This window comes from Fulmarus glacialis, unplaced genomic scaffold (genome assembly GCF_000690835.1).
Source record: "Fulmarus glacialis isolate BGI_N327 unplaced genomic scaffold, ASM69083v1 scaffold36254, whole genome shotgun sequence".
Taxonomy (NCBI): Eukaryota; Metazoa; Chordata; class Aves; order Procellariiformes; family Procellariidae; genus Fulmarus; species Fulmarus glacialis.
The window spans coordinates 1,217-28,052 of record NW_009208004.1 but is presented as its reverse complement, the minus strand read 5'-3'; the positions used below and the strand labels follow the sequence as shown (position 1 = coordinate 28,052).

At 36.8% G+C, this 26,836-nt stretch overlaps 1 protein-coding gene across 1 annotated transcript in view; it reads right to left on the bottom strand.

Moving 5' to 3' along the window:
• Window positions 1-24,641, bottom strand: part of FER (fer (fps/fes related) tyrosine kinase) — a gene marked incomplete at its 3' end in the record, with an annotated part of 39,011 nt that extends 14,370 nt beyond the window's left edge. The window contains exons 1-4 of the mRNA XM_009576337.1: window positions 24,373-24,641; window positions 20,093-20,266; window positions 16,558-16,657; window positions 179-362 (exon numbers count right to left, since the gene is read on the bottom strand). Coding sequence (XP_009574632.1) covers window positions 179-362; window positions 16,558-16,657; window positions 20,093-20,266; window positions 24,373-24,579 — 665 coding nt within the window. The remainder of the gene's footprint in view (window positions 1-178; window positions 363-16,557; window positions 16,658-20,092; window positions 20,267-24,372) is intronic.
• Between the last annotated feature and the right edge of the window lie 2,195 nt (window positions 24,642-26,836).

Genomic DNA, 26,836 nt, shown 5'->3' with positions numbered 1-26,836 from the left:
GATAGACTTTTCTATGCACAATTATTGTCAACTGAAAGATGAAAACATCTTTTTTCATTATCCCTTGATATACAATTAATTAATCACAGTTTATTATTTTCAAATAATCCTATAAATTAATTGGAATACTACACATATAAAATTCCACAAGTTAAAAATATCTAAGAATACACCTTACAGGGCTTTAATCATTTCTTCTTGCATCTTCTGTAGTGAATCAAGTAACAGAGGAAGTGTAGTATCATAATACTGGTGCTGATGTAACTGTGCTCCTTTCAGTGCCAACACATACTGATTATGCAACATATGAAGCTTCATAGTGGCTTTATCACACCGATCTTTGGCTTTCTCAGTCTCCTTTCCTAAGACAAAACAAAAAAAGAAAAATGCACGTGGTGATTTAAAAGTATATAAACTTGTAGATTACATAAATCTAGTAGATTCATGAGAAGTTTGCATCTTTTCTACAGCAGTCTTTCCAAGGTACTTCTCTGAAGAAGGTAAAATCTGACCATTTTCAGGTCATTAGTAAGACCAAATGTCTCAGTTTTCTAACTAAAAGACTAAGTAAGAAGAAAATGCTGTATTTTCTTTGAGTAGAAATGTGAGAATTCTTTATCTAAAAGTATATGAAAACCACTGTCTACACAGGTATAAAAATAATACAACTATGAAGAATAAAGAACAAAACTCATACACATGACTATCACAAAGCTAATCTTTTATTTGCCTCAGAGCAAATAAACATTCTTTAATGAAGAAAGTAAGAGATGTTCTACAAGGTCAGATCCATGATTCACTAAAAATCTGTCAATTAATGTGAGCAAAAATTCCATTGCTACATATCATTCCAATAAAACAATGGTACAGTCTACATATGAGTAGTTGAACTCTCACACTAATACTCCTGTCAAATATTGGCAGCTTCTATACTACAACTTAACATTTCCTTATCACTGTCAGTATCCTGATCAGGAGGTTGGCTCTACAATCTCAACTCTACACTATGAGAGACTAGAAGTCCTCAAGTTCATGCTGACAAGACCAGTTCAGTGCTGAATGTGAGAGCTACAAGGTACTTGAAGAGGTCACCTATTCTATTCGTTGTCACAGTAACTGCACAACTATGTGGCATATGTTTTTATGATTTCCCTAAGATCTCCAATGACAGATAACTTTGCAACTTCCTAGTACCATTCAGGTCTAGTGCTATGCTAGCCGAAAGGATTCCCCCACCTCCCTGCCCCTTCACTCTCCAATGTAAATCTTCATTGCTTTAATTTAAACCCTTACTTACTTCATGTGTGACATAGGTATGAAAAATAGATTCTACCATCCTCTGCAATCCATCTTTTATACATTAGATCACATACCCTCCTCTTTGCCCAATCTTCTAAACTTCATACTAATGGACCTACAGGTCTTCCCCTATGAGTCCTGTTGTCTTTTTGCAGTTAACTGGTTCACAATCTTACACAAGTGCAAATTCAGTCAAGGCTCAAAGCCAAAGAATAACTTTACATTTTAAATACTTTCTAGCTCATAAAAAAAAATTTAAAAAAAAAAAAAAGAAAAAGAAAGAAGTGTGTATTTTTTGAATACACCATGCAAACATGGCATCACTGATTACTTTTGCTTTGGCATCTGATCCTGCCAAGTAACAATATTTTTTTGAGACTCAGCTCAGTTTATCAAATTATTTTTAACCCTACAGCTGCCCTCCAGTGCAGTTTCAATCCCTTCAAGGGTAGTGATGCCTGGGAATTTAATAAACAAACTCTGAAACAAAGTAATGAAATGCTGAAACACCACACAAACCTAATCTCAACACATATCCTGCAATGTCCCACAGGATACTTTATTCTGACAGAACCTCATTCACAACCATTCTCCAAGCAGCTTTACGCAAACAGTTTTGTACTTCTACTATTCTACTGGAATATTTTCAACTTGATCACGCATTGCCCTTGTCATAAAAGGATATGAGGTTATTTTGACATGATTCCTTACTGAGACACATAAGCTCTTGCTCATATCCTTGTTATCTTCTTCATATTTATGAATTGTCTCATTACTTTTTCAGGAACTAAAGGCATTTTAAATGAATCCTGTATCTGCAATTATCAGGGGCAGATTCACAATTACCTGCACAGATAAACATACACTAACTAAATCTCATTCAGACCGCTACATTTTTTATAATCTTAAAACAATTTAAGTAATAAAAAAGATTGTATTTTAACTTTTCTGCCACCTATCACAAAGTAGTTGAGAAAAAAGAAAAAGGAAGCATTCATAGCTAAGTGGCAGAACAGAGGCTTGAGAGCAGATCTTAAAAAAGCTGAAATTTTGTCATATGAGGAATACATAAAGGATTGTTAACTCCAACAAATTAAATTACAGAAACACGTTAAGGCACATAAAAAAAAGTTGAGGAAAAACTTTTAAAACTAACAAATCCTCCTTCATATACATTGGAGTCAGCAAGCTTGTCAGAAAATGTAAAGGACAGTCATATATAAAAGGAGCTGGTAGGAAAAAGAAAATACTTTTTTTGTATCTGTGTTCACTATGAAAGGCCTTCAGAGATTTCCAGGCTGAAATGTCTCTTTATGAAAGAATCAATGAATCTCTCTCTTCTGAGGTGTCGCAAGAAGAGGTTAGAGAATAAACGAAATAAGAAGAAATTATGAGGACTGGATGCTGTTTAGCTTTGGAACTTTAAAGGACTTGAGAAAGTTTTAGCTGAAATATTATGATTAGTTTTTACAGGAGGAAGCAGGCACCCAGGGGAGTGCCCCAGGAACATCAGCTGGCTCCTGATACATGAGGTTATAAAGACAACGATGAAGATGCTGTCTGAAGGAAGCAAATAAGGGAACCAAATGTGAAGGACTGGGAAAAAAAAACTTAAGATGTACTGGTTAAATTACAAAATGGTAAATTATGGTGTGAATGTTTATAGAGATGCTTATGGGGAAAAAACTATTCAAGCTTAGTAATCTGTTGTAAGCTTACTGAATGCACTCAGGAATGAGATCTTGGGGTTCGTACAGAAAGATTGATGGAAATGTTAACTCAGCGTTCAGCAGCCATCGGACAAGATGTTATTTATTTAGCAAAGGACTAAACAGATTATTATGCCACTGATTAAATCCACATAAAACAATATGCAGTTCTTTCACCTCAAGGAGGACATATCTGAAATGAAAAGGTTGAGAGAAGGGCATCAAGCATCAGAAAGGTAGGAAACACAAGGAATCCAGAAGGAAGGACTAAAATGAGGACTCCTGAACCACCAGGAGACTGAGGAGCAACATGTGAGAGAGGACACACAGCTAACAGACCTTCCCAACCTCTTTCAATGTAACAACTGTTAGGCATTATATGGAAATAGTATGTACTTTCTTAAAAACAAAGGACATTCAGCCAGCATGTAGCTAACCTATGCAATCTTTTGGTCAAAGTTCCTGTAAGCATGAAAAACTTATGCGGTTTAATAGTGAATGGACATGTGTATATAAAAAAAATCCTGAAGAGCTACTAAGAACTAGGAGAGTACTTCTGACTCTGGAACTCCCTTGGTAACAAATGACCATGAAGTTGAGCTGTCTATCTCTTTGTCCCCTCGTATGGCTCTCTAGACATTTGCTACCTCACCACTGTCAGCTACATTTTAAACACAGAGTAATAAAAATTACTTTAAACAGATATTATGTCTGTCATTTAACTGAAAACAATCTAACTGCTGACCTGATTTTATATGCGGAAGGAACAGATTTCTTACGCTATAGTTTAGCTAAATGAACAAAGTTACTCTGCATAGCAAAGACAAAACACATCTCCAGAATTGTTACCAGAGAAGTATTTTTCATTTAGGTATGAATAAAACAATCCACTTTAAAAAATTTCTGTAAAACTGTTTTGGAGAGACAACAATCTCAACTCTCTCTAAAACTTCTGCCAGAGATAACAGGTTTTGTCTTTTGGCAAACAATCAAAATCCATTTTTCATGGGAAGACTGTAATTTTTTTATTTCGTAAAATACAAACTTTTTTTTTTATTTCATAAAACATAAACAGAAGATTTAATTTATTTCTAAATTAAATACAGATTATTTGGAGGGGAAAAAAAAAATCCAACACATCACGCCCCGAATAACATCCCGGAAGTTAGATACTACCAAACACGTGCACGTCTGACACCAGAGTACCAACATAATGGGATGGTATACAATCCCATTTTTGCATCTGCCTTGAGGACTAAATTCCTTCTCTATATACATTATTCCTCAGCAGAACACCTCAACTAATTTCAGAATAAATTGAAGTATCATACACACTCAGTTTCTAAATACAGTAGTCTACCGTGTCAACCTGGTCATCTGCAGACCAAGACATATACATCATAAGGTCTTTCTGGAGAAAGAGAGGCATGTGAACATGGGAAAATAACGGAAAGTAATTGAAGAAGGTTTGGATGGGAAGAGGTCAAGTAGTAGTTACAGTATAGAGACTGGATGAAAGCAGAGAGGACGTGGCAGCTGAAAGTCAGAGCTGGAAGCATCAAGTTTTGCTTGCCCTGGCCCATTCCCTTGGGAGATACACTGGCCAGGGAAACAGGAAGAGGGAGACAAGGTGGTAGCAAGGCAGAAATGCTGGATTATTTCTTGGGTTTCTTGTATGTTTGGCCACTTCTACTCAAGCATGCCCTAGATTACATAATCCAAGATTATCTCCATATGTCATAGTTTAAGAGCTTAAAAGCTACAATTTGTCCATGCATGTCTTTAAAATACACCCCGTATCAGCTTTCAACTTACCAAAAATCAGCATATGTCAAATTTTACCGTGTACCATCAATACAGGCTTCTGACCTACAAACCACAACAAACAGCCTTCAACAGTTAAACTAAACTGAAAATTTACACTAAAAATGATCACAACTACATAACTAGAGAGTTATCAAGACTCCCTCTCTTTCAGAAACCTCATTAATGGCTAAACTATTCAATTTTCCCATCTGCATTGAGAACTAAACTCCTTTGCTGTACACTATTCCTCAGCTGAACACCTCAGCCAATTGCAAAATAAATCAAATTATCATATACGCTCAACTTTTAAATACAGCCTTTGGACCTATAATTAATACAAGAAACACAGCTACAGTATTATTTCTACATTGTCATTTATTCTTTAAAGCAGCAAAATGCAGTGAGGCAGAGTACAGGGTTGTTCTACATGTCAGTTAGCACAGAGGAAAACATCCAATTTTCTTTATCTGTATAATGAATTTCACAAATAGATCTAATTATAATTCTACTGCCATCAGTTGTTGACAAAACTGTTTAATGTTTATAGAAACTGAATGTGTATACAATATATCATACCATAAACATTATCATGAAGCTTGCAAAATTCGGTTATGAAAGTTTGACATCTGCAAAGGAAAGGCTAGCATTCTTTTTAAAACATTCTAAGAGCCAAGTATTTCAATTTCCAATAAAAATTCTTTTAAGATTTTACTACATACACTACAACAGAGCCATCCAGAAAAAATGTTTTAGGGTATTTTCTATTAAAGAGGCAGATTTGCTATTCCAAAGTTCTTACAATCATAAGTATTAGTCTCTTGTAGCCTCATATTCACCTAGAATGGAAGAAAAGAAACTGCATAGAACTATCAACTGAGACCAACTGAGAAAAATTTCAGCTCATAATGTTCACTTCATCTTTTTTTAAATAAGCATCAATGTACAGTGTAAATGCCTCAAAGAAACTGACTTTCAGAAAATAAATATTGCAAATACAGTAACTTTTCATACATGTTTTGGATTAAAAAGAAATAATTATACTGAAGAGCTCAGGTTTTTACCCCCTCATAACTTTTTCAAGTTGTCAAAAATTGTAAGTAAAGGCTCGTATTCCCTTATACGTTCACTATATTTCATTATCACTGATTTCAATAAAATTTAAGACTTGTGAGGTCTTCAAATTTGCACTATAGATTTTGACATTTTATTCAAACAGCAAAATTCTGCCTCTGTGGAATAGAGTAAAGCACCCTCTAATTCGCATAGGACAAGGATCCAGCTCCTGAAGGTTACCTGTAGTGTGACATCTAAGACTCAAGTCAAGACTTGGTACAAGCTTAGCTGTTCAGACTTCAAATTCAGCTTCGTGATAGCATAGGTTAAACTAATGACTGAGGCTTACACCTACTGTTGTTGTTTCCGCAACAGAAAATTCCAGTTAAGCTGCTTTAGTTACAGCCCTTCAGCTAAATCTTCTGGGCAAGTAAATGCCCTAAAGACAAAATGATTTTCTTAAAGATCTATTATTTTCAAAGAGAAACAGCATACAGTGAAAAACTCAGGTTTGACTAACATGAAATACAAAGCTATCCCCTCAAAATCAAAAGCTCAAACAGAAACATTTTGGATTGGTTAACTACAGAAAGATGTCATGAAGAATTCCAAAAGCAAATGCAGTAAAGAATTATTTCTTCATGTCTACATTGTGCATCAGCTGCTAGCAAAAAAGCTCAACACTATACTTCAATGGATACATGTTACCATAGGACCTGAACTTCTGTTTCATTGCAAATGTAACAAACCAGCCTTTCAGTTTGGACAAAACCCTATACCAATGACATCCCACTCTACAGAAAGATTATATTTTTTCCTCTCAGTGTTGCTTTGCAACAATGCTAAGAAAAACTGTCTAGGAGACCTCCTGGAAATATCAGTTACTAAGCTATTTGTTCTTAAGTTTGCTTTCTTTTTATTTGATTTGTTTCTTTGGGACCTTTGAGGACAGGAAAGGAGAAAAAATTTTAAAGAATAAAAACTTGAGAAGACACAGAAAGCTAAAAACTTGTCGAAGTCTAAGCATGTATTCGTACTTGAGATGCTCTCGCAAATTTTTGCATCTTTAAGTGTTTGCTCTTAAAAGACAATAAATATCATAATTGCTTTTTGAGGAGGCATAATTGAAATACTAAATAGTTTGTGAAAACAACATAAATCTGTCAGAGTTAGGCACATTTTGGAATGTGTACAATTAGAAAGAATTTCTTGTCCAGTTTTCATAAATCACAAAAAAAGTCTGTCCAGATTCCAATGTTACAGTATTTCAAGAAGGACTGCCCCTTGCCTCTCACTCTTGGGAACTTTAGTGATACCAATAGGTATTACCTTCAGTCATTCAGAAATGATGACAAAGTGTTCATAAAAGAGGCAATGGAGATCATTGTAAAGGCTTAGCTCACAACAGATGAATTAACTTTCTGGATTTATAGCTCCTGGCATTGAAATATGACCTTTGGCTTCAGAGCACAGTGAATGCTGTCCCATGAAGAAACACTAATGAAGATAACGTCCAGAGGAGAATATAATTTTATTACACAAGTCCAGTTTTTGACAATAAATTTAATTTAGTTTCAAAAGCAGGCAGAGACACACCTGACATGACAATAGAGAGTTATATACCCCCAATAGAAACACAGTGAGAAGCCTTAAATATGCTAGAACTGTGGAAACAGAAAAGCAGCAGAATTACAGGACAAACAAAATGAAACTTACAAGGGCAATCTGAAGATCTACACATGAGTAATAGGGGGGAAGAAAATCTTTATACATAAATAAAAATATGACTAACAATCCCAGAGAAACCTCGAGGACACGAACATATATCAAGAATTCACATAACTACCTCTGTAGTTCAGGAAGCACAAAAAGCAAATCCACCCAAATTTCTGGGTATGGGTAAGTATATGGAAAAATAGCAAAGGCAGTATTATAATAAATATGGGCACCAATAATACTGCCAGGGGAAGCCTGGACAGTATCTAAAGTGACTACAGAGCTCTGGGGGCAGCCATCAAGGGCATGGGGGCCCAGGTGGTGTCCTCCTCAATCCTGCCAGTGAAGGGAAAGGGCGCGAGGAGGGCACTCACAATACAGGTCAATAAGTAGCTGCGGAGCTGGTGTTGGTGGTGACAGGGTTTTGGGTTCTACAGCCATGGGACCCTGTTTGCAGACCACTGTCTGCTTGGGAGATAGGAATCACCCTACTAAGCACGGTAAAACTATTTTCGCCAACAGGCTGGCTGACATTATCAGGAGGGCTTTAAACTAGGAATGACAGGGGAGGGAGAGGGTGACCCACAGTCATGAGGGAGCAATGGATGAGATTGCTCAGCAAAGTGCATGGGGTGGTGTGATGGGAAGGGATCAAAAAGCCAACAGAATGGGGCTTGGGTGGGATCACCTCCAGCACCTGCATGTGGGCAAGGAGGTTCCTACAAGGCACCACTGTGGAAAAATCCCCCCAAATCTTCTCCAGGAACTCAACATGCTGGGGTGCCATGCTTAAGTCCCTGTATACTACTGCATGCAGCATGGGGAATAAACATGGTAAGTTAGAGGTCTGTGTGCAGTTGCAGGGCTATGATCTTTTCGGGATCATGGAGGTGTGGTGGGATGGCTCCCATGACTGGAGTGTTGCAATGGAGAGATATAGGCTCTTGGGGAAAGACAGGCCAGGAAGACGAGGAGAGGGAGTTTCCCTTTGTGTGAGAGAGCAGCTGGAGCACATGGAGCTCTGCCTGGGGATGGATAAGGAGCTGACAGAGAGCTTATAGGTTAGGATTAAAGAGAGGACAGGCAAGGTCCCAGGAAAAGCCAAAAAGTTTGGCTTCAGAGTTGTTGTAATTTTCTGTATTATAACCTCACTAGAGTATTACAGCATTTGATTTCAGAAAACCTTAAAATGGAAAAAAAAGAAGGGAATATCAGGGCTTTTGCTTTTTTTTTTTCTTTTTTTCTTTTTTTTTTTTTTGAATGAAGCAGCAATCCTCCTCTGAGAAAATATGCAAAGCTTCAGTGTATAGTAACATTTCAAACAGAAAATACATTTCTTCCTTGGTTTGCTTTAGAATCTTTTATTTTTGTAAATACCAGCACTAAAGTGTAAAGCTGTCAATGCATATAGTGATCTATTAGACATTTCCCAATGTTTATGATAGCAGTTTTTCAAATAATTTCCCAGAACTGCATTTATCTTTTAATCTACATATTTTTCAGCATTTTCAATAACAGAGGTAATTTCTGAATATTTTGCTGTCTCCACATTTGATTATCAATAACAAACCTCTCACATAGTCAATTCCTTATTTATTTCAACTCTAGAGACACATGTTTTCACAGAGCATTATTTCATTGTGCCTGGAAAAGAATATTCCGTTATATTATTTGTTTGCATTATTCTACTGAACACATTCTTTACAGTCATGAATGAGATGACCAAGGCTTTCAAATAGGTCTTCTTCTAAAAAAATTTTTTTTAAAGCGATAAAATATTTTTACATTAAAGAATCCTAAAACTTGACTTAAATCTGCTTCCACAGACTGATAAGTGGAGGGAATACTAGTGAGACCCCCAGCATGATCCTTCTCTTAAGTCAATTTTGGTAAGGACTAAGCACTTCTTAAATTAAAGCAAATAATTTTAAAACCTAGGTATGACAGAAAGGAAAGACTACCCTTACAGTGATGTATCAAGCCAATGTAACTATGTATATTCAGGGTAATTGATTCCCAATACTGAAGAATATGTTACACAATTTACAGTAAACTCTTGAGAAAAATTTGTTGCCCTCTGCTTTTGGAGGCAAACCTCTCATTTCTCCATTTCTTCTATTAAGCATTTCCTCATAGTTTGCTCAATTGCCCCAGTTTTCATCACTGAATAGGAAAGACACAGCTTGTAGAACTTGCTTTATAATTGATTATTCTATATTACCCATTTAACTGATTTTTGGGACCTTCCTGACCCAAGTTATCTGCTTAAACTCAGTATTTCATATAATGCTAGGCATATCTAAATACCATAGGTGACTATGAAAATTATTTCCTTATACGATAGTTCCTATTGATCCCAAGAAAACCCCAGTGACACAACTTTTACACAGTGACACGATTTATGAAGCATTCTGTTTCCCATACTGAGCCTGGCTTCACTTCCCTAAGACCAGAATGAATAGAGTATTTCAGTTGGAAGGGACCTACAACAATCATCTAGTCCAACTGCCTGACCTCTTCAGGGCTGACCAAAAGTTAAAGCATGTTACTAAGGGCGTTGTCTAAATGCCTTTTAAATACTGACAGGCATGGTGCATTGACCACCTCTCTAGGAAGCCAGGTCCAGAGTTTGACCACCCTCTTGGTAAAGAAATGCTTCCTAATGTCCAGTCTAAACCTCCCCTGATGCAGCTTTGAATCATTCCCAGGCATCCTGTCACTGGATCCCAGGGAGAAGAGCTCAGCGCCTCCCTCTCCACTTCCCCTCCCCAGGAAGCTGCAGAGAGCAATGAGGTCGCCCTCAGCCTCCTTTTCTCCAAACTAGACAAACCCAAAGTCCTCAGCCACTCCTCACAGGACATGCCTTCCAGCCCTTCCACCAGCTTTGTTGCCCTCCTCTGGACACATTCAAGGACCTTCACATCCTTCTTAAATTGTGGGGCCCAGAACTGCACACAGTGCTCAAGGAGAGGCCGCACCAACGCTGAATGCAGCCCGACAATCACCTCTTTTGCCCAGCTGGCTATGCTGTGTTTGATGGTCCCCAAGATGTGGTTTTCCCTCTGGGCTGCCAGGGCACACTGCTGGCTCATGTTGAGCCTGCTGTCAGCCAACACCCCCAGATCCCTTTCTGCAGGGCTGCTCTCCAGCCACTCTTCTCCCAATTTATACTGTGCCCAGAAGTCAGGAGACTTCAAAAATAATTTATACCAATCTACAAAGCACTTTTTATGCAAACTGCTGCAAACTAAAGTAGGATGGTTTTGACTGTTAGTTCTGTCTCAGGAAGCAAACTTGGACATTTAGCGAGTGACCATCCTTATCATCACTCTCCAAATAAAGAGATGCAAATGCAGTGCTCTTAATTAACATGGGTTTCAAAAGACCAGAATCACAAAGACAGAGAGAATGAAGGTAGGATCTTGGCTTTTAATCTCTAAGGTCTTTTCCCCCTTTATGTCTTGCAAGAGGCTTACATGAATGTGATTCTTCAACAAATAAAATCACCCACTCCCTACTCCACTCAACTTATTTCTGAGAAGAGGATAAGAAGTTTGTCGCAAAGCTTATTTACAAATTAATGACTGCAAATGACAAATTAGTTTTCTAATGGGAAAAAACTATTTGTATATACTTACAGATTTCAAATTTACAGAATACCAAGCCTAAACTTCTGAGTTAAGAATTAGTTCAATAGTTATCTGCTTAACGTTAAGATAAACAAATAACATAATATAAAAACAGCAAAAATTAAAGTGCAATCTTTTGAACTGCTGTCAGATGTTTCAGCTAATAACCACCACTAGTAAACTCTCTCAGACCTATGAGTGCTGGTCTGTGAGGATTGAGGAGAGCACATCCTGGGGCTGCATGTCCATGTTGAGTGGAAACAATATGCCTAACCTGGTCCCACACTCCACAAGAAGTCACCAAGTTCTCTTAGCTCTGCACTCCCTAGTGTTTCCTGCTCTAGAAGCTTTATTTTACACACACGAAACAACCCTAGCCCTTTGAAGCACTAGTAGTGTCTATGAGTTGAAATGCTTACAATAGGGCATTAATTTGAAATTCATCCAGCTTGCTGACATCTGTGACTAACGACAGACCAGTTCAGCCAGTGTTACTTGTTTTGACTTAACAATGTGAGAGTTTCAGTCAAAAATAAACTCAAAAAATACCCTACTAGGAGTTTCCCTGATCTCAGTAACAACTAAAGGCAACACATGCCACCAGGAAATGTAATGGTACAATCACAATTTTACAGGCATCTCAGAATGAATGCACCAGCCACTTAATATTCTGGCCACTCAGCTATTACAAAGAATAGTAGGACAATAATTTGATTTAATGAAAGCTTTTTCCTTATTTATCATAGACATAGCTTATGTTGTCGTGCAACTTCAGTATGAACCACAGAAGTCACATAAATTCTGAAGTATTAAATCACAAGAGTTGCAGGGATCGGAAAACATTCTTCCAGCAGATGCAATGTTGTATAACGTGCTAGATGTACTGTTAATATTTCTACTCTCCTCTAAATCACAACATTGTCAGGGAACACAAGCCAACCTAGGGAAACCTGGTACAATATTTTTTTTATGCTGCTGTAGCAGCATAAAATGAAATGATGAAATTAAATACTTAGAATCACTAAATTTTTCCTTTATTATTTACTTCGGATCCATTCTGTCACATAAGAATGTCGCAACATCATTTCTACTTTCAATCAGTAACTAACTAGTAACAAGATTATAATAAACACCTGTAAAGGATGTATTTACATGAAAACTGTAAATTTTGCTAAAAATTATATTGTATTAAAATACAGTATGAACCTCCCAAGACTACATTGGCTCTATTCTAACTTGCAATATCAACTGATATAAGAGCAGCTATTTCACATTTAAACATCTGGCACCAAAATCAGCTACAAAAATATATGCTAAATTGGTAAGAATTGATGTTTTTCAATTTTTTTTTTAAAGGAAAAAAGCAAATTATTATTTATGATTTCACGTACTCATTATTCCCTTATTTCAGCTTTTTTTATATAGCAGTAAGTAGTGTTTAATCAAAAAAATCAAAGATGAAAACATCAGAAACCCTAACAGACACACTCTGAACTACACAATCCTCCAGAAACAATAATAATTGTGAAAATAGCAAACCTAACTGATCCAATCAAATGAGATTCAGACTGTAATGAGATACCAGACCTGACATCTACAACTGTTCTACAGTTTCCATTTTGTGTTCCTTACCCATTATTTATAAAACTTTTTTAGAAGCTTTGTAACTTCTTCTTTAACCAAACAATGTCTTTATCATTTGGCATAAATTTTGTTTTGATGTGTTTTCCTGTAACAGCAACATCAACGTGCCACACTCTATTTACCTTGTTACTTAGCATCACTGATGTCAGCACAGCATTGTAGGCTCAGAGTTATATACAATCTGTGAGTGTTAATTCGGACCATTGTTCTAAGAAGTTTACACCATTTTTTCTCAATATCACACATCCAAAAGATTTCAGAGGGCTGTCCATTTCATTATGGAAAAACAATGTAGTAAGTTTTTATCTTATATTTTGCTCCAATGACCCCAGCATGCCCTAATGCCCCAATTCTGCAAAGGAACATGCTGTATGTTCCCAGTACATAATTTCTTCTTTTTTTTTTTTTTTAAACAAAGCTTTCCAATCCAGAAGAGACTATTGGAATCAATCTGTCCATAGTCCCAGTTGTTGAAGTATGCCTCATTAGGGAGGCATTGGACTAGTTCAGCTTGCTGACTTTATCCCCTCTCAGCTTGCTTTCTCTCACCATACATTAAAAAACCCATAAGAATTAAGGACTGAAAAAAAGGCTGCATTTGTGATTCCCATGGTAATCACTGGTCCAGAAAGGAGCAGCAACGCATGACTAAATGGGGTAAGGGCTAGAACAAACAAGATAAATCAGTCACTTCTGATTGAGCATGCAGACACTGGTGGCCACAACAGGGCAGTGTAATCCAGCCTAGGACAAAGTGGCAGCCAAGGCTCAGTGGTGCACCCTCTGCAACACAACTGTCCCACTGCTTCCCTGATGCCCAAGCAGAAGCAGTGCTAGCGAAGGGTTCCCCAGAACAGCTCCTGAGCCAGCACCTCACACACTTTCATCTTTCTCCAGATCTGGAGAGCACAAAGCCTTCCATAATGAAGCTCCTGCATCATTCAGAAAGCAGTTCCCTTTTCCTCACTACGAAACTACCCAAAAAAACCCAGCAGCTGCCTTCCCATTGCCCTAACAGAAACAAAACCTGCAACTAACCAGTATCATTTTTTCAGTGCTTAACCCTTATTCTTACTACTCTTTCCACAGGTCCTCTTAGTGTTTTCAGCAAAAAGTAAAAACAGATGTAACCCTGCATTAGGGCATCAACATGTTGATTCAAAGTGACTGTCCTGTTAGCTGATGGAAAGTATGACTCAGAGTAATTCAAATTTACCTGAGAATACTTTGTGACTGCAGAAAAACATAAAAACAACTACTACTGCAGAAGATCACTTTCCACTGTTTATAACTTTCCAAGACTTTACCCTTTTCAGTCAATATCCTCTACCATGTGTGTTTAGCCCAGAATTTAGTATCACTTTTAACAACTCAACCAGAAAACAGGGAAACAATTCTCCCCCCAAGATAGAGAACCACTTGTACCTCTTTCAATAGCGGCTCTAGTAAACTTACTCTCTCACTAGAAAATGGCTTTGCTATTCCAAAACAAAACAAAACGAAGTCACTAAATTTCAAAGTCACTATCCTTGCAAAAGAGAGAAATTTCTAAGTCATTCCTGTGTGTGACTTGCATTCTTTTCAAGTTGACCAGTTTGTACAGGTACTGCACAAATTTACAGGAAGTCAGCATGCACAAGCACAGGGGCAAAGACAGAGTAATATGTCCTACGGAGCAGTTGTCCCCTTCAGCTCCAGAAAGACGGGCCCAGGCACTGTGATGGAGACTTTGTTTGCCAGAGGAACAGAGTCTGTTGAGAACAGCATTTTACAGAAACGGACCTGGACTGGTTCTTTTAAGACATTTCTTGCAAGAGCTGGTGTCCAAAGATTTTCATTTTTTTGTTTAACAAAATGTTTTTCAGCTTATTTTCCAATACTTGATTATGCCCTCCCACTGTTCTAGTAGGTACTGTTCCTTCCCTTGTTCTCAATAATTCTTGAAATCCTGACAAACTGAACCAGTTTATATATTAACAAAAGTCCTATTTTCTAATAGCACATAATTTGAATAAGCACTAGTTACTGAACTAAAGCCTGGAATAATGAAGCATTACAATTTTAAGACTTCCCTAACTTGTTCACTTCAAAAACCAGTTTGACAACTTGAGGGCTCAGAAACCCTATGAAAATACCATGGCTTAAAAAAATTCAAACAGCTGACCTGCAGTTGATACGCAACTGTAGTAGTTCACCAACTACACAAATATTTGTAAACAAGAACATGGCCTGGGGTGTGATAGGGGAGAAGCAATTCTGCAATTTTGGGGAGAAAAACCTGCAACATTTTTCTGGAGGTCAGTGTTTGTTAAAACAGATTTACACTAAGATCTTAGGGAAAGTAAAATTAGGTACAAATTGTAGTCAGACAAATGCTAAATGGAAGCCTGAAAGAGAAGGTCACGGAAATAAATGTCTTAAAAACAGCTTATGTTTGCTGCCTATCTAAAGAAATATTCATTCAGTTAATCAGAACCACATCAAAACATCACAGCTGCTGACAGCCAAAACACTCTTTGATTTCAATGGGAAAGTTTGGTGCTTCAGGAATGGAGAACGATCAGAGCTATAACAGGAAGATGGGATAAAAAGAACATACTAAGATCACAGCAGCCTATTAGTTTTTTCATGTTACATACTATATGTTCCCATGTTAAGTAGTTACTTAGGGATAAACCAAATAACCAAATGAAAGTTATATGTAGAAAACAGCTAGGGAACTGGATGAAATTAACAACTGAGTATGTGTTTACATTTTTAAGTGAATAGGAACATCAGTAAAAGAAAAAAAAGCTGTAGCTAAACACTGCTAAGTATAACTTCTCTTATCCCATGCTGTTTTGTCATTATATTCACATATTAGCTACCACTCCAAATTTTAGACAGATTTGGAAAGAAACAATGTTTCTCTCAGCACTGATAGCTTCTATACTGCACTGTGAATTATGGTACAACAGAACCAAGGACAATAACTGTCATTTTAGGCAGTCATACGAAAACTTAAAGATGGATCTTGGAATTATATTTATATACTGCCATCCAACTAATTTTCTCTAAAGAAAGAAAAAAATCTTAGAAAGGCATATAAGAAGAATTATTAACAAGGTATTTCAATATATCATAGAACAAAGGCTCTCCTTCATCTAGTCACTAGCACAATTCAATAGGAATCAAAATCCATGCAGTTTGGACACCTCATTCCCCAAAAATCTTTAAAATATCTCAGTGTGCAAATGAATTCTTTTCCTCTTTTGCTTAAGGTTGACAAAGGTCAGATCGGTTATACTAACAGTCAAGAACTGATGCTGATGCCACTGCAGCAACCATAATAGGTCACAGGATGCAAGTACGCTGCAGCTACAATGTAGATGAGATGGAGCTGCTACCCACTTACCACTATTAACAGTTCATTTGAGCAATTTTACACTTCAAGTACACCCACTGAAGGAATCATAGAAGAACTTAAAAGGATTACCATTTATACTAAAAGAAGGGCTATCTTTCATTTTATGGTTTTTAAAAAGAGTACCACCAAGTACACATGACGACAATTAGCCTGTCTTACTTAAGATACTAAATGAGCTTTTATATTGTAATTGAATTGCTCAAAATAAAAACATTTCCCTGTTTCACTGTAAGAGTTTTAGCAGGTTTGAAAAAGGGACTTAAAAATAGACGAAATTAACACAAGTCAGTCATACCTTTAACCACAGCTTCTTTATACTTTTCTTTGGCAGAATTTACTTCTTTTATTAGTTGTCTATAGCTAGATTTTAGTTTCTCTAGTTCAGTCTTTGTGACCTTTAAGAAAATAGAAATATAAAAAGCATTAAAAATACTTATCTCAACACAAAAAAACCTTATAGCATTAGTGAAAGAGAATTAACAGGATTTATTTTCCAAAATAAGGATGTTACCACTTTCCATTGGTTTGAGATAATCTTAATAGAATATTACATGGTGTAACAAAATCAGAATCAATAAATGCATGGAATGAAATAAAAGGCTTGAAACAGAGATCCCCATCCACATCAGTGTAATGAAAAATATGTTTAGGAAATACAGCTTATCATAAACACTATTGCATTTCAATGACAAGGGAAAAAAAGCACCAAAAAGATGCTTAATAAATCATACTACATGAAAAAGTTCTATGCATAGGAAGGAAATCCTTTCACATCTTAAAAAAAAAGCAAGATGGAAGAATTTTTAGATGTTACAGTTCATATAAATGGCTGTGCATACAACTGTGCATGAACCAATCTACCTGTTGTAAGACTTTAATCCCTAAAAAGCAAAAGAAACCAAGCCAAAAAAATCTGAAACAAAACCAAAACTACAGTGGAACACAGCACTGAAAAATCTTTTTGCAGGTGAAGCAGCTCCACTGAACATGACCTTTTTGGTCAAAAAATTAAAATAAAGTTGTCTCTTATATCCCCAACTCTCATTCATTGTGTGACAAAACTAGTGCACTGTTCAGAAATAATCACAAATCATGAACTTGCAAACAAAAGCTAATAACAAACCAGCCACTACAATACCAAAAAGGTGGCATATATAGTAAAAGCTCTGACAAAAAGAAAAATACACTCACAATGGGAAATCGTGGAAGAGGAACTTATTTTAATGGAAGTGCTCCCCTCATTGAATGTGCAGAAAAGGAATTCCGTTCTACAGAAAAACTGTTCCTCTTGCAGCAGGCACGAAGAAGGCTGGAGTTCACAATTCTCCCTTCTCTCATGAGGCAAGGCCCAGATACCACTACTTTCACCCTCAAGAATGACATCTGGAAACTTAATGGAATTCCTCAGAAAGCCAACAAGGTGCTACCTATAGTTTCAATTTCTGGGCCAACTGTGCTAAGATTTAATTTAAAGGCAGGAACTTTTCTCCACATCAATCCCATATTCTTATCTCATATTTCTACACACTGTAAATTATACTCACAACTGTTGTTATTATAGACTAACAGAGGTGATACAGGAAAAAACAACTTCAGGACAAACTTGTATTATAAAGACACCGCAAGAAATGGAAAAAAAGATGAAATTAGGAAGTAGTGAACACAATTAAGACATAAACAAGGAACTGCTTCTCTTACAGAAAACTCGAGAATAAAAGGTAGGCGATAGTATTAAGAAACGTTTGTAATAATTGCAAAATATATTTTACTGATTCTTAGACTGCGTTCTTCCAACAGACTAAAACAAAACCAAGAGCACCTCTGTCCCCAAATAACACTTAAGGAACTAAGATGGTCAAGGATTATCTTAAATCTAGTTTTTATATCAAAAACCCTTACCCACGTAACTAGCATAGTACTCTACTTTTTCTCCTCAAATTTCATGAAGAAAGAAAAAATATCCAATAACTTAATGAGAATTGGAATAAATCTACAAGATATGAGTCTTACTACATTTCTGTAAAAGACATGGTATTTCACTGTCGTTAAGAATTTTATCAAAAAGATTCCTCATAGTAGAGGTGTCTAGAATAAGAAAGGATGATACATATGCATTTCACCTAAAGGAAAACACTTTTTTTTTTGCCAGCTTATCATAAATATATGAACTGCACAGCCACTGATCTTCACAAGGTTTGGGCAATGTTCTGGGAAATAGTAAGTATTTTGCTTCTGTGTGTAACAAAAGCAGAAATAATACCACAGAACATGATAAGTACTTTGAATTTCTGGGAACTATTCTGTAAGTGCTCCACTGACACAAAACCTTTGAACAAACAATGTCAGCTAACAATGAAAGAACATATCATATCTAACCAGAATGCTATTCAAATGCTTCTTATGAAAATCAGGAAGGCGGGGGGGGCGGGGGGAAAACCACAACAATGCAAGCTTATTCATCAGGATGCGAAACACTTGCACGGCCATGCGGCCCCATAATTAATTAAAATCAATATGGTCTGTAATTAATAATTTGGGTAGTACTCAATATGCACTGTATTTTTTTGAAAAAGCCTTATTTTAAAAGACAGTTTTATTAGAGATTTTATTAGAGTTAAGTTATTAACAGAAAAAAAACATGTTTTGCACAGTGCCTTTTAAAAAAGTATACCTGAACTTCCAGCAGTCTTCTTTCATCTAGCCTCTCTTTCTTACATTTCTTTCTTCTTCCATTTCTCCAATTCTCTATACATTTAACCTCATATTATTTCTAACATATGCTACCAGTTTTTCCTCCTCTTCCATCTTGGCTGTTTTCAGATGCACCAATCCATAAGCGGCTGTGAGTGATTATTTGGCTTGGAAATTTTATCAGATAAGACAGCCTGCTGACCATGCATCAGAAAGGATTGTCACAGGATGTACTCCTCATAGTCAATACCTGGGAAAGATGCCAAGATCCTAGCATATTATGGAAGTGGTCCTACTAGGGCCAACATATTTAACTTAATATATGTTTAGTACTAGTTTAAAGTTCTTCTCATAACTGGCCCAAGAATCCTTTACTCATCAGACCATGACACTTGTACTGTACTACTCAGATGTTACATTTTAATTACACTACTCCAAATGTCAAATTCTGTGCTGCAAGAAAGAAGAAACAGTGCTTCTCCTTCTCTCAGTAGACCTTTCAGACTATCAATCTGATTTTTGACATTTGCAGTTAAACTTCTCCCAGAGCACCTGGATGAAACTGTGATTTCTGTCAGCTTTACTAACTAGATACAGTGCTTTCAACATAAGCAGGACAACTGACATGTAATAGAAAAGGCCTTGAAGAGCTCCATCTGCAGCCTTAATGCTTGGTTTACACTTGATTTATATTTTAGAATTAGGGACTAGAATCCTGTCCCCACTCAAAACAGTCTGGACTGTCAAGAGCACTCATTAACAAAAGTTTTCAGTGCCCTGGTCCCAGGGATTTCTAGAGCTGAATGAGAACAGGAAGAGAGATGGAATAGAAAAGTGTCACAGACAATCATCCTCTACTGGAACAAGAGAAATTCCAGTGCTATCTGTCCACAGAAATTCATACAGAAGAAAGTTTTCCATCTCTGCCTTGTCAACTAGCACAGGAGAGAAAATGTGGAGGAAATAACTAAAATTTAAACTAGACATTCTACATACCACAAATTACTACTTTTACGACAGCACAAACAAAAACAGAGGAACTAAAAAAAATCCACCCTCGATATATTACTTTTTAAACTTTTTAAACATTCAATAATATAATTTATAATAAATTTATAGAGCACAGTTGAATAAAATACCTTGTACATCTCTGCTTCAATTTGTTGATGAACACCTACATAACTCTTCTTAACTTGCTGCTTATCTTTGATCATCATTGTAAGCCTATGCAAAGGCCCAGAATTAAGATCCTCTGCATGTGTCTTCATTATTTTGCTCAGCTGTTCTGTTTGCTGTACCACAAGCAACCAAGACTGTACAAAAAAGTCAGAACAGAAAAGCACTTACTTATTCCGGCTTACAAATATCCAAAAAACGAACATGAACTGTGGGAAAAGATGCATCACTGTTTAAAACAATTCAGTAAAAAAAGAATTTTAAACTTACCAAATGCACTTGAGATCTTCTAAAATAAAGTTCTTCCTGCTACAGCAAAATCATGCCTCGAACTTACTCATAAAGTTGTAAAAAAGCACCGGAGACAAAAATACAATGTTGTATGGTCACCCTTCAGCACTGTCCTAGTACTTCTGAACGCTGATGAAAGCTTTACAGCCTTTTTTGGAATATATCCCCGACACCCCTGACAAGCATGTTCCCATGTCCATTGTTCTCCTGTTTCCCAGCCACAGTTACTCTGTTCAAGCTGACTTCTCTGCCCTTGTCTAAATAGCTCACAGTAATATGCATTTGAGTGGTTACTGTTTAAAAGGATACCATTTGTCAGCTGCTTCACATAACTGACAGCATCAGAGTCAGGCCACCAGTATCAAAGCATAAGGTGCCAACAGGTTAAAAGACACAAGCAGTTACTCATCTGTCACAGTAACCCAACATCTTTCTGTACCCTTTCTTTAGTAACTTCCTTGGCCATTCTGTCAGTCAGTTTTCAGGACAGCTTAATGTGCTGCGTGCGGCTTTGAATTTTGAGTAAGAACTGTAAGGTAAACAGAGAGACTTCCAATGCACCACAGATATGAACACGAAATTAAAGTCTAGTTCAAATAAAAGCATTTGTCACCCTAAAGATCCCTGTCATACTTTGTTGACGGGAACAGTACTGGATTCCTTAGAGATAACCCCCTGACATTGAATGCTACGCTATATCTAAAATTTCAGAATGGCTACATGCCATACAACTATCAGGTTTTGAAGGCAGCTAGTATGCTAGTTTTACTAGCATTTATCCTACTCTTACTAAAGACAGAAATCCACCTTAGATCATCAAAACTTCAAAAATGAATTTGTTTGGTATCTTTGGGGTTTCCTTACATCTCATATATAAACATATATACATAGAATTTCCATCTCTATACTGAATTCTAGAAAAGGAAACAAAAGACAGTTAACTCCTGTACATACTATACCATCTTTAACATTTCCTTTAGCTTGTAAACATCCCACAAACTGGCAGAGAGCTATCTCAGACTGCTCGAAGTGTGGTGTTGTAAAAGGTCACGGCCTAAAGCTTCCCACCTATGGCTGAAAATTCCAAATGACATCAGAAGCCATATTGCAAAGCTGCATGGGATAAAAACATCATTAAATATCCATCTGAGAGGAGTGGGTCTTGTGGCTATAGAAGAGTTCATAAGAGCGCTCTCAGAAGTGAAAATGTAGTCAGGGTTCTCCATTTTTTTTTAAGGCTGATCTATTACTGATGAGACAAGAACTATTTCAGTCAACCCTGAAAATCACAGCAAAAGCATTTTTCAACAGGACAAGTACTCTGAAGAAATACTTAGCTCACAATTCACCAAATGAACATGAATAAGTCAGAAACATAGTGAAAACTTCCCTTTCCATTTTAAAAAATCATCTGCACGTTTTCCTGTTTTTACATCCCTCATTCCACACTGAGAAAATGTTGGTTAAACAGGATTTCTGTGTTTTGTATGATCACATTTTATTATTTTAAAAAAGGAAAGGCTAAAGTGAAAACCTATACTTAAGGAAAGGCTTCAAAAATTGTAATTTATATGGGACAGAAAAACAGCTGGGTGGGGATAGGAGAAAACGGAAAGCATTTCCTTTCACAGAAAATAACCACAACCCAGCAAAAGCAATAAAATATAATATTGTTTAACAGTATTTTTTAGGCATATACGCACACAAAAGAGCTGTTGGGATAAAAATACTGATTTTCTAGCATTAGCAGTTGCTGCCACTATGCCTTCCAGCAAGTTTGCTGCCTCTGCATGAAAAAAGCATAGGATAGATTTTCCCAAACACCATTCCTCTCAAAGTGCTCACTCTTACTCTACACTTAAAAAAAAAAAAACGACCCAAACAAACAAACCACTAAAAGATTAGACAGCTTGGTACTTGGTTTTGATGCCACATAATACCAAAAATTTAAGATACAGTTATTTTAAATCTTAGGAGATGTAAGATACTAGATATATGTCCCATAATATTTGGGTCATATTTGGATTCCGTAAAGTGTCAGGAAGGGATAAAAAGTATCATGAAATAGTAGAGTAAATTAGAATGAGGTGAGGAAAGTAATCAATAATTCAGACATTTTAACTGCCAAAAACCAATAAGACAATGTGTTACTACACAACTTTAAAATCCAAGGTCACAGTGAAATTTCAAGGCAAGCCTATACAAAAGGACTGTCAGTAGCATATGAACATTTTTGCTGTTATATAAAGACGTAGAGATCAGGGATGGGACTCGAGAGAAAAATGGCATCTACTTAGGACAAAAAAAAAAGAAAAAAGGAACAAAAATAATCCTGAAAGAACAACTTGACTGCCTATGTCCAAAACAAGATTTCAAAATATGACACACATGCCTCTCTTCAACCCAAAAAGAACATGGCTTAAGTCAGATCTTCAGCTTTTTAAAATTTATTTGCTGACAGGAAGTGCCGATGTCACTGACATGAACCGTCCTAGACTGAGCTAGCTACACGAAGGTTAAGGGTTGCTTATACCTTACAATGCTAAATATTCTGATGCCAATGCTCCTTTACTGTTCTAGCCCTAATCCACTCTGTTTCGTTGCCTAAAAGAACTGCAAGACAGTTTAGCTAGCACATAAGAGCAATTCTAGTGGGACAGCAACAGCAAGAATTATTAGTCATATCACCAACTTTATGATCCAACAGTAGAAAGCTTGAAGAAAATACCCGACTTCTGCCAATCTTAGGCCAATGACAATGCTTTAATATTTACCAAACTCATCACAACTTACATAGCAAAATCTGTAACAAACTGTGTATAAGAAATATAATTGCGTGAAAAGCATTTCAAATACACCACCAAAACACACAGATAAAAAAAAAAGTAGTACGTCAATTCACAAGACAAGAATTATTGTGAGGAAGGGAAGCAACAATAGAATTCGTTATAGATAAACACTGTGCAGTGCTACTTTTGGGGCAGCTGAAGCAGGCTAGCTATAGCAGCGCAGCTTTCAAGTCACACACACCGCCACTTTAATCCAGTATAAATCTAGACTGCTGCACAAGGAGCAGTCACATTCCTAATGCGATGCCACAGCTAGTATTCAAGCAGCCAGCCCATAAGCCCACTACATAAAAACTGCTTTGTCTAAAATTTAACTTGACCCAAAAAGGGTGTTTTCCTGCAGAGAGGAGATCAGGAATCATGCCAGACTGAAGGGACTGTGTAACCACTGCTACAGCAGAAGGGCCAAGAATTGAATAAGCCATTAAAACAAAATAGTTTTCTCTAGTCAGGAAGGAATCCCAGTCAGGAGTGAAGCTTAAAAACACTTGAAATAGGGAAGTTCGCTTCATTGGTACCTTTTCAGATTTAGAGCAAATCCAGTAAATTAATAATTTGGGGGAAGGACGGCCTTACCTTTAAAAAAAGTCAACACAGTTATTTTAAATTGGATACAAAATAACTTCACAATTATGAGAAACATCCTGAATTAGTGTCTTGTTTTTACAGCACACATTGCAGTGTGAATAACAGCTGGAATGCTAGGCTTTGCCTCGGTTTCCTGGCATTTTTCTATTTCTGTCACAAATTCTATATAACATAAACAATAGTTCCTATTTAACTGTCTTAAAAGAAAAGCCTACTATAGCATATTTATTTTCAAAACACTAAACAAAGTAGCAGGGTCAATCCAGGAACCTGAAATACTGAATTTTGAAATCCAGGATTGGTTCAAGTTCAGTTACTATTTTCAAAGCAAGACTGGAGCTCAACTTCTGCATATTCCAGTGAGGAACTAAAAGGAGCCCATTTTAAATACTTTGGCAACATTAACTCTCAAGAAGCTGAATGAACAGGAATCCAACTCAAACTAAAACAAACAAAAACAAACCCAGCACTGTTATTTCCAAGGATATTCCAAATTCAAAATACTTCAGTCTTACCTTGGACACATTGCTGATATAATCCAATTGACAAGTGTTCTCTTTATCTACTTGATTACAAAGATTCTGTAAAGTGGAGGCATACTCCTTATCACTTTTTACGCGCATGACCATAAATTTCTTCACCGTTTCCAGCAGTCGTAGTTCCCAGTCTTGCAGTTTTAATAAAGCATCATGAGAATACTTCAGGTCACCTCCAAACCCCATTTTTTAAGGCACTATATATCGCACAGGGGAAAATACAGGCTCTTCACCACATCTGAAAGCAGAACAAGATTCATGAGACAGGTATCAAAAGAAAAACTTCTAGTGTGACAAAGAGCAAATATTAATATCTAAACCCTGAAATAACTTAACCATAAGATTAACCACATACATATACCTCCTCAAAACAAACCGAAAGGAGGGTCAGAGCACTGTTTCAAACACCCATCTACAACCGAAAGAGATCTCAGGCCCATTACTGTCCTCCAGCTTCCATCTGCAAAATGTACCTCCCTAACTTAAAGTGGAGTTGTGAGGGAACACATAAAAGCATCTAAGACAGACACTAAAGACCAATCCACATACTTAATCAAATAAGTATAGTTGAGAATATCTCCAGACAAGAACTGCCAACGACACTGTTCCACTCCTGGTGAACAGAAACGTTTGTTTCTGGTGTTTACCATCCTAAGAGCACAGAAAAATCAAAATAAAACATCAGCTCTCAGGCACTGCATCTGTGGGAAACGGATAACAAGTTAGAAGATAGTTTGCTCCTAAACACTGTGTTAGCAGGCCATTAAACATGCAGATTCAACCTCCCAAAAATCAGAAAATATCCCAAACCAGGTTCCCCCTGCAACCGTCCATTGCTCCCCTAGGACACACAGTAGGGAAGAGACCTTAAGTTCACACAATTTTCCCCTAAGGCAGTCCAGTCTTACTGTACCAAATGGACATAATTTGATAAACAAATAGGAAATGCTGCCTTATAAAATCCTGTAACACAAGTGCAGGTCAAAGACACCTGTTTGAACTAGCTCTAAAACACCTGCATCTGGTAATGATAAACATGCAGCCACATCACGGAAGATCTGATCCCACACATGAAAGTAATTTCCACAGACTTGCATAGGTTTTGTAATGCAGGCTGAACCCTCTTTTCTGTGTATACACCAAAAACCGGTTCCTACACTAATCAGCTTCGAACTAGGTAAGACAAACTTACATAAAATGCAATTATAGCTCTGGACTGCAGTGCAGACACAGCCTGTGTACTGCTTATTCACTAATTCCTGCACTCCAGCCAAGTCTTAGCTCTTTTGAACACAGAAGTACCAATTTCTTCATAGGCTTCAAATTGCCACTTAAATTAGCAGAGTGTTTTACAAACATTAACAGATTTATCTTCCTAACAGCCCACGGGGTGAAGCAGGACTAATAATCTTATTTTACACCGACAACTGAGACACATAAACTAATGTCAACATTGTACCAGATAATACTGGTATGTACAAGGCTTAAAGACAGACCTTTCAGAGTGCCTAGCATTTTTAGCATATTAAGTATCCAGAAAAAAAATATGTTATTGGCTTCAGTTACCACACAGAATTTCAAAAGATTTTGCAAATCAGAACCTAGAGCGATCTCCAAGGTAGCCTGACTCCAGGACCGCTCCTCTTTTCCTGCAGTTCCCTGCCTCCATAAACTCTTCCAGTAAGTTACGGAAATAAGCCTCATCCACTACATGTTTATTCCCAGAACACAAACCATGCTACATAATGAAAGAAACAAAGATCCTGTAAAGAAAATAAGAATAGTGTCATGTTACTATACATCTACACAATAGAGACAAGTCAAGGTTGTATGAGTTAACACACAACAATGTATGCTAACATGTAACAAATGTATGAGTAACCTTAAATATATCACAAACTTTCACATGCTCTTTAATTTGAAGCTGTGTATTTTAGTCAGAATTTTTCCTGATGGCTAGGAGCTCAGTCATAAAGAGCAACAATAAATAATTCATGCTGGCTGTATTTATAAAGGATGGACTATGTCATTATTACTTGTATTAATGGTATTTTCACAGTTAAAATTTAAGAACAGTCTTGCAAAACCGCTAATACTTTAGTAAGACAAGCAAAAGCAAAAAATCTTCAAGCACCTACTCATTAACATGACTGGAGCTGCACTTGTGATTTTTCGAAGCCCTTTAGACCTATATCCACTTTTGTGATCAAGCTCATTTTTCTCCTAGCATGTTTTAGCACATTGCCTAAATATCCTAGCACATTAGCTATGAGAAAAGATAGTATCTTTATTTTCTTACATTCCAGATTCAGAAGAGATGGGAACTGAATCTCAGGATGAAGTCTGGCCTTGTGCTATGAGTAAAGTGCTGGCTTGCTTGCTCTTACTCTAACCTCTGTCTTTTACTGAGAGGCAGGAAGGTAAGGGAGGGAGGAAATAATCT